This window comes from Frankliniella occidentalis, unplaced genomic scaffold (assembly GCF_000697945.3).
Source record: "Frankliniella occidentalis isolate FOCC.00 unplaced genomic scaffold, Focc_3.1 Scaffold24, whole genome shotgun sequence".
NCBI lineage: Eukaryota > Metazoa > Arthropoda > Insecta > Thysanoptera > Thripidae > Frankliniella > Frankliniella occidentalis.
The window spans coordinates 2,033,963-2,047,681 of record NW_026267154.1 but is presented as its reverse complement, the minus strand read 5'-3'; the positions used below and the strand labels follow the sequence as shown (position 1 = coordinate 2,047,681).

General features: G+C 52.2%; 2 protein-coding genes across 2 annotated transcripts in view; one reads left to right on the top strand and one right to left on the bottom strand.

Annotated features, from left to right (window-relative positions):
- LOC113210452 (tolloid-like protein 2) overlaps positions 1 to 11,143 on the top strand; it is a 45,501-nt gene extending 34,358 nt beyond the window's left edge. The window contains exons 5-15 of the mRNA XM_052265147.1: positions 1,013 to 1,190; positions 1,455 to 1,666; positions 1,885 to 2,092; positions 3,466 to 3,674; positions 4,396 to 4,618; positions 5,962 to 6,206; positions 6,424 to 6,870; positions 6,966 to 7,148; positions 7,406 to 7,535; positions 7,782 to 7,963; positions 8,102 to 11,143. Coding sequence (XP_052121107.1) covers positions 1,013 to 1,190; positions 1,455 to 1,666; positions 1,885 to 2,092; positions 3,466 to 3,674; positions 4,396 to 4,618; positions 5,962 to 6,206; positions 6,424 to 6,870; positions 6,966 to 7,148; positions 7,406 to 7,535; positions 7,782 to 7,963; positions 8,102 to 8,391 — 2,507 coding nt within the window. The 3' untranslated portion in view covers positions 8,392 to 11,143. The remainder of the gene's footprint in view (positions 1 to 1,012; positions 1,191 to 1,454; positions 1,667 to 1,884; positions 2,093 to 3,465; positions 3,675 to 4,395; positions 4,619 to 5,961; positions 6,207 to 6,423; positions 6,871 to 6,965; positions 7,149 to 7,405; positions 7,536 to 7,781; positions 7,964 to 8,101) is intronic.
- Positions 11,144 to 11,223: 80 nt separating this feature from the next.
- Positions 11,224 to 13,309, bottom strand: LOC113210469 (nascent polypeptide-associated complex subunit alpha, muscle-specific form-like). The gene is made up of 3 exons (XM_026428486.2): positions 13,301 to 13,309; positions 12,623 to 13,092; positions 11,224 to 12,548 (listed from the first exon to the last, which is right to left on the bottom strand). The coding sequence occupies exons 1-3, from the start codon at positions 13,307 to 13,309 to the stop codon at positions 11,252 to 11,254; spliced, it is 1,776 nt and encodes a 591-aa protein (XP_026284271.2). The 3' UTR covers positions 11,224 to 11,251.
- Between the last annotated feature and the right edge of the window lie 410 nt (positions 13,310 to 13,719).

The window sequence follows — 13,719 nt, the reverse complement described above, 5'->3', positions numbered from 1 at the left end:
TCTCTCTCTCTCTCCCTCTCTCTCTCTCTCTCTCTCTCTCTCTCTTAATTGGCTATTATTTGTCATCAACTCGTGACTCTTCATCTCTTAAAGTAAAAACGAGAAACAACACATTGTTGTCATCATTTACGCAACAGCGTAGTTCTGTCCTGTTAATTTTCCTGATGAACCCCTGCACAGACCCATCAACTTTTGCACAAGACTGTTTTAGTAACGCATTTTACACTTTATAAATCATCGCTGACGTGAGCTGTATTACTTCTATTGTACTATATTATTACTATAATCATTAGACGTTAGGATATTGCGTGGACCACCGCGCATTCTCCGAATGAGGGGGCTGTAACCTGAGGCGTCGTTGTGATCGCAATCTCTTCAGAAAACAGCCAATCAGTATTTTACTCAGTGTGTTTAGCTTTAAGAATATTAGATGTAAGTCGTTCAGAAAATCCCTTCGTCCGCTGCTCCAAACTGCACGCGCGGAGTCCAAAGTCTTCGAGAAGATCAAATCATGCAAGGTGAGTTATTCGCAAAAGGACGACAGACACTGGGTTATCGTCTCTGTGCCTCTGTCTTTTCAGCAAACTTAAGAAGTGATAATTTATCTTGTCACAAGCTTTCAGAAACCTAACGGTCGGGGGCTCGATTCAACTCTAAAACATTTTAGATAGAAGAACAAGAAATGAATTAAAAGTACCACACGGCATGTGTATAATTTATACCGTTAACAAACAAAACGAAACCTATTAAGGGGTCCTTTGGTTATACTAAAGAAGAATAGGTCGGTCTTACCAGAGCTACCACGAAAGCAGAACACACACATGTGTAACAAAAACACTCCTTCACACAAACTTCCCAGCACAAGCAGGCTACGTGCATTTTTTATTTTTTTTGCAAACTTGAAACAAAATTTTTTGAAAAAAATATCCGTGAAAAATCGCCATACTACTTGTTTTGTCAGCCGTATGCCGTGAAGGTTGTCGCCCTGCACCTTCTTTGTGTCTGTTTGCAGAGTGTGACCGCACCTTCTCCAGCCGCCCGGGCGGGCCCATGAATGGCACCTTCACCGCGCCCGTGTTCTCCAACCCCGACCAGCACGCGCGCCAGTGCATCTACGTGTTCCAGGCGCAGCCCCGCCAGCGCGTCGAGCTGGCCTTTAGCCTCTTCAACCTACGGGGCACGCCGCCAGAGTGAGTAACCCTGCTCTGTCTCTCTCTTTTCGGAAAAACTGAAAATTTCCGGAAAAGTGGAATATTTTCGGGGGAAAAGGAAAATTTCCGATAATTTGGAAGTTTTTCGTTATTTTCCCTAACATTTTCGGAAACTTGTCGGAATATTTCTGGAATTTTTTTGAAATTTACAACCCTACTCTCTCTTTCTCTGTGTGCCTCCTCTCCCTCTCTCTCTCTCTCTCTCGCTGACCCGCCGCCCTCGTGTGTCGTGTGCCACAACAGGTGCATCCACGAGTACCTGGACGTGTACTCGGAGGTGCAGAGCCCCGACCCCCGCAACCTCATCAACTCGGCGTTCGGCGGGCGATACTGCGGGCCCATCCCCCCGCGCAAGCGGGTCTCCTTCCACCGCACCATCGCGCTGGGCTTCTACACCGACAAGGCCAACTCGACGGCGGAGCTGTTCCAGGGCCGCTACACCTTCATCAACGACTGTGAGTGCTGACTACAAAAAATTAAAATGCACATAAAATTATTCGTCCTACAAAACAAAATCGAAACAAGTTTTAGTTCAAGATTATCGTTTTTCAAAATATAGTATTCATTACCATTTTTTTCTTGATTTTGCAATTAAAAGTGTTAGTTCGACAAAAAAAATTATGAAAAAAGTTTTCAACTAATTTTTTAAAACAAAACCTTCTCTTTGTGACAGCCGTGTTTGAGGTGGGCACGCCCACACCTCACGCGCCCTGCAGCTACACGGTGAGGGCCGGCACCTCTCGCAACGGGACCCTGGTCTCGCCCACCTACCCGGGCGCCTACCCCAAGGACCTCTTCTGCTCCTACACCTTCCTGGGGCTGGAGGGCCAGCGCGTGCGGCTCGAGTTCCGCGACTTTGACCTCTTCTACGGCGGCCCCCAGTGAGTGTGGCTTCAACTTGTACAACGCTAAAAGCTCAGCAACTATTGATATTCACAGCTATACGAGCGTAGTGCTTTTCAGATTGTTAGGCTTACCCTTTAGGGGTGGCGTGAATCAGCCACCTGGTATTTTCGGTGTGTCTCATGAGACTATAATACAACCAGATCTCTTGGGCAGAGTTGGCGCATGTCCGGTAGAGTTTGCAGTGGGTCACGTCAGATGGGAGTGAGAGAGACAGAAGACAGTCGGCTAAGCTCGCCTGGCTGGCCGTGCCCGACCGATTGCAAACTCTAATATGTCCAAGTCCGTCGGCGTTGTCAGTCGTGCCCTCGAAACGGCATATAATGTGCTGACCCGCTGACCCGGCAGAATATAAATGCCAAAAGGACGGCGCGGACTGTCGGGATGTGTGTTTTTGTGAGGGAGATGAAGTTTTTGCGCTTTCGTGTGTGTGTGTGTGTCTCGACTAGAAATTAATTAATGCCCTATAAGTGCTGCCTGATGTAGGGCGTGGCTCGTCTACAACACCGTCATCCGTATTGGCAGAGCCGGGGCAGCCGCTCACCCCCCCCCCCCCTAAAAGGCACCAAGTTATGCCGAGCGTCCGTGCTGCTGCTGCCCCCCGGTCAACCTCCGGTGCAGCGAGCGGAGTCAGTTAGCCCGCGGCGTGAGCGCTGCTCTGGTAGATAACGCGGGGAACAGTTGGCGACACTGGATTTTTAAAAGGGGACCGCGGGGTGGGGCAGCTCCAATGCAGCTCCACCAGCTCCATACCAACAACTGCGTCAAACGGGGCATCAATAGAACAACAAGAGGAGGGGATTATAACAGGCGCGACTGGCGTTTGGCGTTTCAGTTTTGGAATCAGAGAATAGTGTCTGTCAGCCGGACCTGGGCTGAGCCGAGCAGCGCGGGCTGATCGGTTTGACATCACAAAAAACGAAACCGTCCAACCCCCTTTTACAGTTTTCTTTTTCTTTTCTTTTTTCTTTTTTGGAATAGTCTACGCAGTTCTCGATTTTCATTTTACAAGGCGGAAATGAAGTTGGGAGAGATGTGCTAGTCGGAAACGTTGACTCTCTGACGTTTCTCAAGGTGGGTCTGCCGGGCGGTCTGCCGGGCGGTCTGCCGGGCGGTCTGCCGGGCGGTCTGCCGGGACCGGGAAGATAAAAGAAAGGTGGCCTTAAAATCGCAAAACCTTTTGGCCATTAGCATCCTGCAGCTGCACTCTAAGAAGGTTGCTGGACGACATGGCAGCTCGTACTAGTCACAACTATCAACTAACCTCCGCCATGTTTGGGTGTTGCTGTCTCATTTCATACTATTTTATTTTTTCCAATTCACATTGTTTTATGTTTTTTTTTTGTTCCAGCTGCCCGTTTGACGTGGTGAAGGTGTACGACGGGCCCACCAACGAGTCGGCCGTGATCGGGACGTACTGCGGCCAGCAGCGCAACCTCGTGCTGTACTCGAGCGAGACGTCGCTCTACGTCACGTTCAGCACGCTGCAGCGGGCGGCCAACACGCAGAACAGGGGCTTCAAGGGCATGTACGAGTTCAGCGAGGGCTTCGTCAAGCTAGGTCAGTCCCCGTGGATGTTAGAGTCGGAAAGCGCTGGAAAGTTGACGGAAATTTTCAGGGAAAATTTAATTTTCAGGGAAAATTTCGTGGAAAACTTCCGGGAAAAAATTAGAAATTTCCTAGGCTCTGGAAGTTTATTGTTATTTTTTCTGAAATGTTCGGGAAGATTTCAGAAATTTTCCGGAAAAGTTTGCAAATTTCCAACCCTAGTGGATGTGCTGTAGTGTAGCGCGTCGCATTTAGGAGGGAACAAGAACAAGAGTCCGCCGGTCCGAAAAAAAGGGAACCATACCACCTCAAAAATGGTGGGGGGTGGGGGGGTGGGGGTGACGTGTTGGACCGGCCAGCCCCCAGAAAAAGATTAAGATGCAGCCTAAACAAGCACTTAACACTCTCTGTAAAGCTTAAACGAAATGCTGGACGACAGGGGGCAGTGAAGCTCCTGTACACTGGTGCACGCACACTCTGTTACTTACAACTAATCCATAGATCTAATTCCGATCGAAATAATTTTTAAAACGGTGCAGACTGGCACCCTCCGCCTACCCCCGTTAAAGAAGACATGGAAAACTTCTAGCGATACCCAATCTACCCTTTTAACTTGTGTATCCCATCAGCTAAATATAACTTATTTCTAAACCTTAACTCCTTTTTTTGGCGAAAACCTGTTTTACGTGCAATTCCGAAAATCTAAACCCCAATCTGTCCAACTCTGTTCCAGATTTCATTGCTACTAACGACGGCGAACACATCAGGGGATCTGAGTGCGATCAAAAGATACTCAGCAAAAAAGAGTCGTCTGGCTTTGTGTTCAGTCCCAATTACCCGTTCCCGTACATGCCCAAGATCGTTTGCCGGTACTTCATCTACGGGATGCAAGACTCGCAGAACCTGGAAAGAGTTCGGCTTGACTTCATGATGTTTGAGATCACCAACAAGAACGAGTGAGTACCAACCCACTAAAACCTTTTCTCGCCTTCCTCCTAAATCATAAGAAAGTGCTGGTGGTTAAACCAAACAACAAAAAAGAACTAAACTTAAGACACGATAAAATAACTCGTAACTATCGATTCGACTTCACGTGATAAACTCCTTCTTTAAAACGGTCCTCCTCGACCACACAAAGGCCCCTCTGTCTTACCACCTTCCACTCTCGCACACCACTCTGGCCCTGAATCCTGCTGCTCGATCTCTCTCGCACTTATCATATGAGACCGAAAAACAATAATCAAAACGAAATAATCGGCGACAACATTCTTGGAGAAAAAGAGATAAAATGACAGTGACTTGACAGTGATCAGTTAACTTGAGTCGTAGTGCGTCATGGTCCGACGATCCCGAGGGCGCACTACAAATTAAAGGGAGTCTCAAGCGGCACACTTTTTCGCATCTGGCAAGTACCCATAAATCATGTGCGTGTTCATAATCGGGTGCAATATAATCTGAGCAGAGCATTTAAAGCGGTAAATGTTTTGGGCGCCGTTGTGGTCCTATTTTAAGGCTCAGACGTTCCTTAATTTTGGGTGAAATGCACGAATAAAACATGTGCCACCCGGCGCGATTATGCACCCTGCTGTGCCTGTGGACACATTTTCGGTTGTGTTCTGCTGCCTCCACGCGCAGCTAAGCGCGGCGCGCTATGCAGATCAAGTGGGAAGATTTTTCTGATGGAAAGCTTCGCTGCGGTGGAATGCTGCACAGAGTTCATAATCGGTCTGTTTCGTTCGCTTTTTTTATTTTTATTGGAGAACAACTGTTCTACCTACCCTGCGTAGCGCTGAGGGAAAAAACAAAACAAGAACATCATCCGAACCTTTCAATTAAAATTCTCCACTTTTTCCTGCACTCGGCGTCCGCGGCGTCCGATTGCCAAACATCACGTGTTAGCAGCCGATTCTGCTAAACTGGGCATAAAAAAAAAGAATTGAAGAGACGAATGCCTCTGCCGTGTATACTTTATGACGTTTTCTCTGTTTACTCTCATTGCCGTAACTTATGCTGCACCGAGTGTTATAATCAGAGCGAATGAGGCAGAGGTTTGCATACCCAGCCGCAGGGAGCGGGGAGGGAGAGGGCGACCCTCAACACTGCGGCGTCCGCTCTTGTTACGCCCGGTGCGTTTACCAAATCTAAAAAATTCTTTTGGTAAAATCGAGTCGAATCGGGAGTGAAAGGTTTTAAATGCTTGATGACTGAACGATCGTTGCGCCCATTATGTCGCGTGGGTAGTGAGTGTTCACACTGGCGCTCACCGTCGGCGTCCTCGTCTTGCTCTCCTTGTCCGCAGGAGCTGCGCCGACGGCTACCTCAAGATCTACCTCAAGGGCCAGGAGGCAATGGACGCGTACGACAAGTTCGACCACGAGCTGTGCGGCGACGGCGAGAAGACCAACTTCACGGTGGGCACGGGGAGCATCACGGTCCCGCTGGCGGCGGCCTCGCTCACCTCGGACGGGCCGCGCCTCGTCATGGTGTTCAGCAGCGGCGAGATGCAGGGCCGCGGCTTCAAGGCCAAGTACACCTTCGAGACGGGTGAGTGAAAAAAGCGCCGCCCTTCTGCTGCATTTCAATGTCTGAACATTGACAACTTTTTCAGAAAAAAAAAATGGGAAAAAATTGAAATATTTCCAGAAAAATTTGAAAAAGTAAAATTTTCAAAGAAAGAAATTCAGACTCTTTTAAAAAAAATCTTTAAGAACAAAATTTCCAAAATACTTTTGTACGAAATTAAAATCCCTGTCCGTTGCAGAGTACCGCATCCCGGGGACGGCCGCACCCGACGGCACCTGCACCTTCACGTACCGGAGCTCGGGCAAGAAGAAGGGCGACTTCAACTCGCCGCGGTACCCGTCCAACTACCCGGCCGCCACCAACTGCTCGTACCTGTTCCTGCCCACGCCCAACGAGCAGGTGACGGTCGTCTTCGACCACTTCAAGGTCCGCGCCGACTCGGGCAACTCCACGTCGGGCGCGTACGGCTCGGACATCTGCCACGAGGACTGGCTGGAGATGTACAACATGTACCAGGACGGGTCCGAGACGCTCATCGGCAGGTACTGCAGCACCACGGCCCCGGGCCCCATCGACTCCAACCGGGGCGCCGTCGGGCTGCGCGTGTTCCTGCACTCCGACAACGAGGCCGTGTTCAGCGGTTTCAAGGCGCACTACTCGTTTGAGCCCGTTAAGCCGATATACGGTACGTACTTTTTTAAAAACAATAAAAAAAATCGTGCACTTTGTGGACATGTGGACATACCTGAATGGCCGTCTAACGAGCCTCTTCCCGTCCAGGCTCGTGCGGAGGCAACATCAGCAAGCCGTTCGGGGTGATCCAGAGTCCAAACTACCCGTCCAACTACGACGGCCCCAAGGACAGCAATGCCAGCAAGGTGTGCAACTGGTACCTCAGCGTGCGGCCGAGGCACAAGATCCTGCTCAACTTCGAGTCGTTCGCCGTGGAGGGCGAGCCGTCGGGTGAGTGTGCTGGGGCGGCAAAGGAGGTACTAACACAAAAAACTCGAGTGTACACCATTTTTTCTACGGTTTTTTCTTTACTTTTCATTTTTTTTTGCTGATTATTAATAGATTTTTTCCTTATTTTTTCTTATTTTTGTCGCAAATTTTTGGAGGGTGTACACTGATATTTGTGGAGTGAAGTACCTGGCTGGTCGGTGGGGTATCGGACTGTATCTTCCGTGAGTGTAACGCGTGCCCTCTCGTCCTGCCCGCAGCGAGAGGCTGCCCCGCCGCCGTGGTCCGGCTGTGGCTCTCCCCGGACTCGATGCCCACCGAGCTGTGCGGCGAGAAGAGCGCCACGGACAAGTGGCAGTACGTCTCGGAGGGGCCGCTCCTCAGAATCAGGTGAGCTGTCATAGCGAAAGTTACACGAAGCATGAGAGGCGTCAAAACTTACGTGAAATAATCCAAACACATGAATGATAGGGTTGTAAATTTTCTAAAATTCCCGGAAAATTTCCGTAAAATTTCCAAAAAAATTCTCGAAAATTCATGAGAAAAACCGGAAAATTTTCCAAAATCTCGGAAATTTTCCGGAAACTTTCCATGGCTTCCAACCCGTATGAATGATGTCATGCTTCCTCCTTCCAGCTTCGTGATCGCGGACAAGAGCGTCGGTGCGCAAGGGTTCCGGGGCGTGTTCACGGAGATCGCCGAGGCGGAGGCGTGCCAGCAGTTCACGTGCGAGCGCAGCGGCTACTGCATCGCGGACAACCTCCGCTGCAACCAGGAGCGCAACTGCGGTGCGGACGACGACTCGGACGAGCTCAACTGTGAGTAGTAGCGGCCGAGGCCGCGCCAGGTCGCCGAACCATAAGGAATTCAAAGTCCGGAAAATTCTTGAAAGGTTACCGGAAAATTTGAATTCCTACGCCTACCGCGCTGACGACGACCTGCTTGTGTGTGCGCAGGCCTGGTGGAGGCGCCCGTCGTGGACACGGTGCTGGTGCTGGTGGGCTGCGCGACGGGCGCGCTGCTGCTCGTGGCCGCCTTCTGCGGCTGGTGCCACCACCGCAAGCGGCGCCGGCGCCGGCGCCAGATGGCGCGCCTCCGACAGCGGCGCCACTTCCCGGACAGCGTCGCGGGCATCGGCCACGGCGGCAGCCTGACGCGCAGCCTGCCCCGCAGCCTGCCCGGGTCGCGGCGGCAGCACTCCTGCGACGAGCTCGGCCACCGCTTCGCCTCCGTCGACAGCGTCTGACGGTTAAGTCCCCCCCTGCCTCCGCCGCCGCCGGCGCCGCCACCCCTGCCGCCCGGCCTGCGGTAGATGTGCGTCCCCGCCTGGGCGCGCCCGGACCCCCGGTTCACGACCACCGCCCTGTAAGCAGGCGGCCCCATGTAGGTCCGGGTCGCGACCAGTGCCTTTGACGCGGGGAACGATCACACGGAGGAGGGGGAGGAGGAGGCTGGCCGTACAGGCGCGGCCTCAAGGTGCGGCCCTTTAGGCGTGGCCGCCAGGCGTTGCCTCCGGGCGTGGCCTCCAGGCGCGACCTACAGGCGTCGGCCTACAGGCACGACCTCCAGGCGCGGCCTCCAGGCGCTGCCTCCAAGGGGGACTCCCACAGGTGCGCCACTTGCCACGTGCGGCCCCGCCCCTGGTCAAAGGGGGGTGGGTCCTTTGATGAACGAGCACCAAGTCTTCCGAGAAGCCTGTTGCCTATATCACTCACTTGCATTGCTCAATCGTTCTTGCGGCGTTGAATGCCGACCAGGAAGGAAAAAAATGTTATAATATACATTATGTTATAGAAGTGTTTTATAGTTGATATTTTACCGCCCCTGGGGCGGCTAGTGCCAAGTTATGGCATGTGTAGTTCTAAAATCTATTGTATTGTTTCAATTGATGTCAGTATGATATACTATCAACCTAATTATCCACGAGCAGTAGAAGGGTGCAAAGAACCGAGAACGAAACGACAACTATTGTTGCTTCTTTCCAAGTTAAAGAGCGTTCAAAACACCCAGCCGAGTTTTAGATTTCATACTCAGATTCAGTAGATTTTCATGGCGGCCAATTCAGTACTGGACGATGTTATTTAATGTCAATGTGAATGCAGTTTAATGGATGCGTTGTGAAGTTTGAGGCCAACCCCATGGAATTTCTCTTCTCTTTGTCTTTCTTTTTTTTCCTAAGCCAGTGAACCTGGACACTGCCCAATGCCCTTCCCTGCCCCACCATAGAAGCCTCCAGAAGCGTTTTAGACAATATTCTCATTCGGGTCAACAGTCAACTATTGTTTGAACTCTAAGTCTTCCGCGGGTTTTTGTTTCTTTGTTCCACTTGTTCAAATATGTTCGCACAAAGGCTTTTACCATTATTATTGACTGAAACGCCGGTGGATCGCATTGATATTATAATAATATATATTATATATTGATATAATTATATAAGTGTTTATGCATTGTTGGTTTACTACTTAGAAATCAAACAGAATCTTTTTATATAGGATGACGCCAATACTGAAGTGTTTCATGCCGAAGGGCGTGATGGAGCAAAAGATTATACCAAACTAATACATTATTTCATTGTTATCTTGTTTGCTTTGTTCGTGCGAAAATAGAGACTAAAGGAGAACGCCAAAAAATAATAAAAAAAGGTCCACAACCTGGGCTCAGCGAATCAATGGAGGACGTTCATTGTTTTCAGCCAATCGTTGCCTTTTATGCTATTTTGAGTGGGAATTATTATGTTTTTAGAGAAGGTATGAGACAAATGAAGGGCGTGGCCGGCATGCAGCGCGACCCTTCTGCTTCCGGCCGGCACGGAGGACGGCTCGAGGCTAACTCATGTCCTGAGTAGATAAGTGCTATTTTATTACTTGTATTGAACCGTTATTTACTGCAATGCCAAAACATTGACAATTGAATTGAATGGTCGCCCGACCCTATGTAGCATTGGAACTATCGGATGGTCCAAACTCTTATTTATTCTTGTGCCCGGTACGAAATGAGTGTCGAAATCGAAATCGTGCCGAAAGTAATATCGAATAACATTTGAACGTTTCGATGTCGGGACGAATAACGGAATCGTTTCGACAATCATTTCTCAGCGTGGTTATCTTACCTAAACTGTCAGAGCGCGTATGTATTTCTGCTTCAAGTTAAACATAACGATTTAAACTTTGACTGCCAGACCTTCGATGGCAATAAATGGCAAGTGATCAGCACAAAGCAATCAATTAAAATATAAACCATTTCTAATCTATGATGCTCTAAATTTTGATCCTGATTTTGCGTTAAAACGTATTTTACCAAGTTGCTCAGGCAGCGCGAGTATCCAGTGAGGACATAAGAACATCGAACTTCTTTTCGATCAACATTTAGTCCCTTCGACTTACGCCGAAATTTTTCTACCTGACATCGAATGGGATTTATTATTTTCATGGAATTCGGAATCTGCCATTGACACTTCCTATATTTTTTCTTTGAGTCTGTCTGGACTTTATATCGACAATGTTATGGGTTTAGGGATCATTGTATTGTCTGATCTATGTCTCTTCTCCCACAAGCATCTTTGCTTGTGTTTTTCGCCACCTGAAGCAATTGATCATTAGTAATAATTTAATATAAAATATTTGATATTATCTGTTCTAATGTGTGTCTTTGTGCGCAAATCATTGAATGTTGTGTTGTTTCCCTCCACCCTGCTGTGGAGGTTTTCATTTTCCCCATCTGCGTGAGCCCGTCAGCTGCTTTTGGTATCTAGAAGTGTTGTGTATTCTATTTTTCCTCATAAATGTAATATTTTTTTTCTCCCGTTTTGATTGTTTGGCGCCTCTTTTTTTCGCCAAAGTCGATGGCTTGAACTATACAAAAGTACAAAAGTACGAAGAACTACTAACTACAAAGTACAAAGGTACCGACGGGCGGCGCAATACTAATAATTACTGTACTGATGCTCACGCTGCGATGATGTAGTAAAGTAAGGACAAGAAATGATATTACCTACCAAACATTCGCCTTTCATTTCCACGCTCCCAACTCATCCCACCCCACTCAGGTCACGACGGAGTCACAAACACGGCAGATTGAACATTCAACCAACTCTTTATTACGTTCGACTATCTCTTGTAGTAGTACCCAGAGTCCGGCGAGAAGGACTGCGCCGGGGGCAGCCTCGTCCCGAAGTCCTGGGGCTCTCCTTGCATCGCCGTCTCGCCGAGCTTGTCCTGCTCCGGATTGGCGTCGGCAGAGAGCGACAGCGTGCCCTGGGGTTCGCTCATGGTGACGGCCGGCGTCGGCTCGGGTGCGCTGGGGCTGGGCGCGAAGGTCGGGGTGGTCGGGGTGGGCTGGGGCGCGCTGGGCGCGAAGGTCGGGTTGGCCTGCTGAGACCCGCCGAGGCTGTACGTTGGGCGAGTAGTCTGAGGTCTGCCGGGGAAAGTGGCCCCCGTCTCTAGAGGGCTGCTGGGGGTGAAGATCGGGCTCGAAGCCTGCAACCCGCTCAGGGCGTAGGTCGGCGCCGTGGCCTGGGGCCTGCTGGGTCTGCCGGGAGCCGTACTGGGGCTGAAAGCAGTTGGCGGCACCGTCTGGGGCCCGCCGACCTGGTACCCACCGAACGACCCGGCTCCCTGCTGTGGCCGCGCTGGGCTAGGAGCGAAGCTGGTGGGAGTTGGGCCCTGGTACCCACTCGGGCCCTGCTGGGGGGGCTGCGTGGGGCGCTGGTACCCAGCGGGGCCCTGTTGCGGGCGTTGGTACCCAGTGGGACCCTGAGGCTGCTGAGGGCGCTGGTACCCACCGGTACTCTGGGGTTGCTGGGGGCGCTGGTACTCGTTGTTACCCTGGGGCTGCTGGGGGCGCTGGTATCCACCGGGAGCCTGGGATTGCTGGGAGCCCTGGTAGGCGCCAGTGCTCTGAGGTCTCGCCTGCGGTCTGGTGCCGTAGGCCGGGAGCTGGCCGAAGGTGCTAGGTGCCGTGGGGCTGACGGGGGCAGCCGGACTGCTAAAGTCGCCAGCCTCGCTGGGGGCGTCGCCGCCGTCCTGGGGAGCACTAGGCCGCTCTTCCGGAGCTTCCGTGTCCTGGGGACCGCCGGTCGGGCCGGGAGTGGAGTCTGCGTTGTCCTGAGCGGGCCCGGGGGCGGCGCCCTCGTCGACGCCCTCCTGGGGAGCAGGGGCGGTGGGCGCGGCCTCGTCCTGGTTGTCGATGAGCAGGGCCTGGATGGCGGCGGGCACGGGCGGCGGCGTGGGCAGGTGGGCGCCGACGGGCTGGAAGCCGTTCTCGTCCGCGGTGTACGACACGCTGTAGCGCACGCCGTCGGGACCCGTGTACGCGTACATGCCCTTCACCGAGTTTAGGCCCTCGGCGCCGTCGTCCTTGAGCTCGCCCTGCTCCGAGAACTCGATGCCGTTCTCCGACTCGTAGCTGCAAACATCCGCGCGCATTAGACGACAGCGGACACCATATCGGCGCTGCACTCCGGGACCCGCGGGACTCACCTGTACGTGAACGTGCCGTCGCCGTTGTTCTGGTTGATCATCTTGATGATGGCGACGGCGGGCGGCCGCGACGTGTCCGCGGCCACGCCGGGCGCCGCGCTGTCGGGGGCGGTGTCCGGGACGTTACCGGGGGCGTTGTCGGGGCTTGGGGCCGTGGGGGCACCGCCGGCGTCCGGGGTGCCGTCTGCGACAGGCGTCTCGAGGAAGTTGCCGGGCGTCTGAACGGGCGTGGGCTCGAGGGCAGCGCCGGAGGCGGACCCGGGGGTGAACCCGGAGGCGGACCCGGAGGCGGACCCAGGGGCGGAGCCGGGGGCGGTCCCGGGGCCCACTCCTGCCGGGGGCCGGCGAGTCGGGGGCAGGAGACCCGGGCCGCCACCGGCCTGCGCCGCCCCCGGGGGCGGCAGGTAGTTCCTGTTGAGCAGCGCGGCCTGCACGCCGGCGGCCGCCAGGGCGGACAGGAGCACGATGCACTGTGGAGCACACGGACACAAGACTTGGAAACTTTCAGTGAAAAACACGCGTACGAGTTTGGCGCACTGGAATAAATCCTTTACAAACACAGACATAACACATCACACTTATAGGGATCGTTTCAAGAAAAGCCCCCCTTTTCTACGCGCAGACGAGCCAAATCCCTGGATGAACCTCAAGAACACAACAAGCACGTTAAAACCTCACCAGCTTCATGGTCTTTTCGACACGGACCCAAACAGCGCACTGAACTGCATGGACTCCGCGCATCACTCATTTATACGCATCAGTTCGTCTTCAACTCCGGTGTGCCCCCTCTCCCCTCTTCCCCACCATAGCCTCTACCTGTCTCGCGGTTGGCCCTGTCCCTATCCCCCCTCTCCCGCCCCGCCCCAGGATGGGTAAGTACTTTGGTGAGACTTTCGGGTGTAGAGAGAGTGTGATGTGAAGGAAGGGGAAGGAATAGAGGAACTGTGAACTATTCCCATATTAATGAGTAACCCAATCCAGTAGACACTAAGAGTCACTGGGGCGTCACATCCACCTTCAAAATGTCAAGTTCGTGACGGTTGCGTGTTATTGAGTTTTTCCAAGCAGGTCCTATTCCGCGAGGAAAGAAAAAAAAC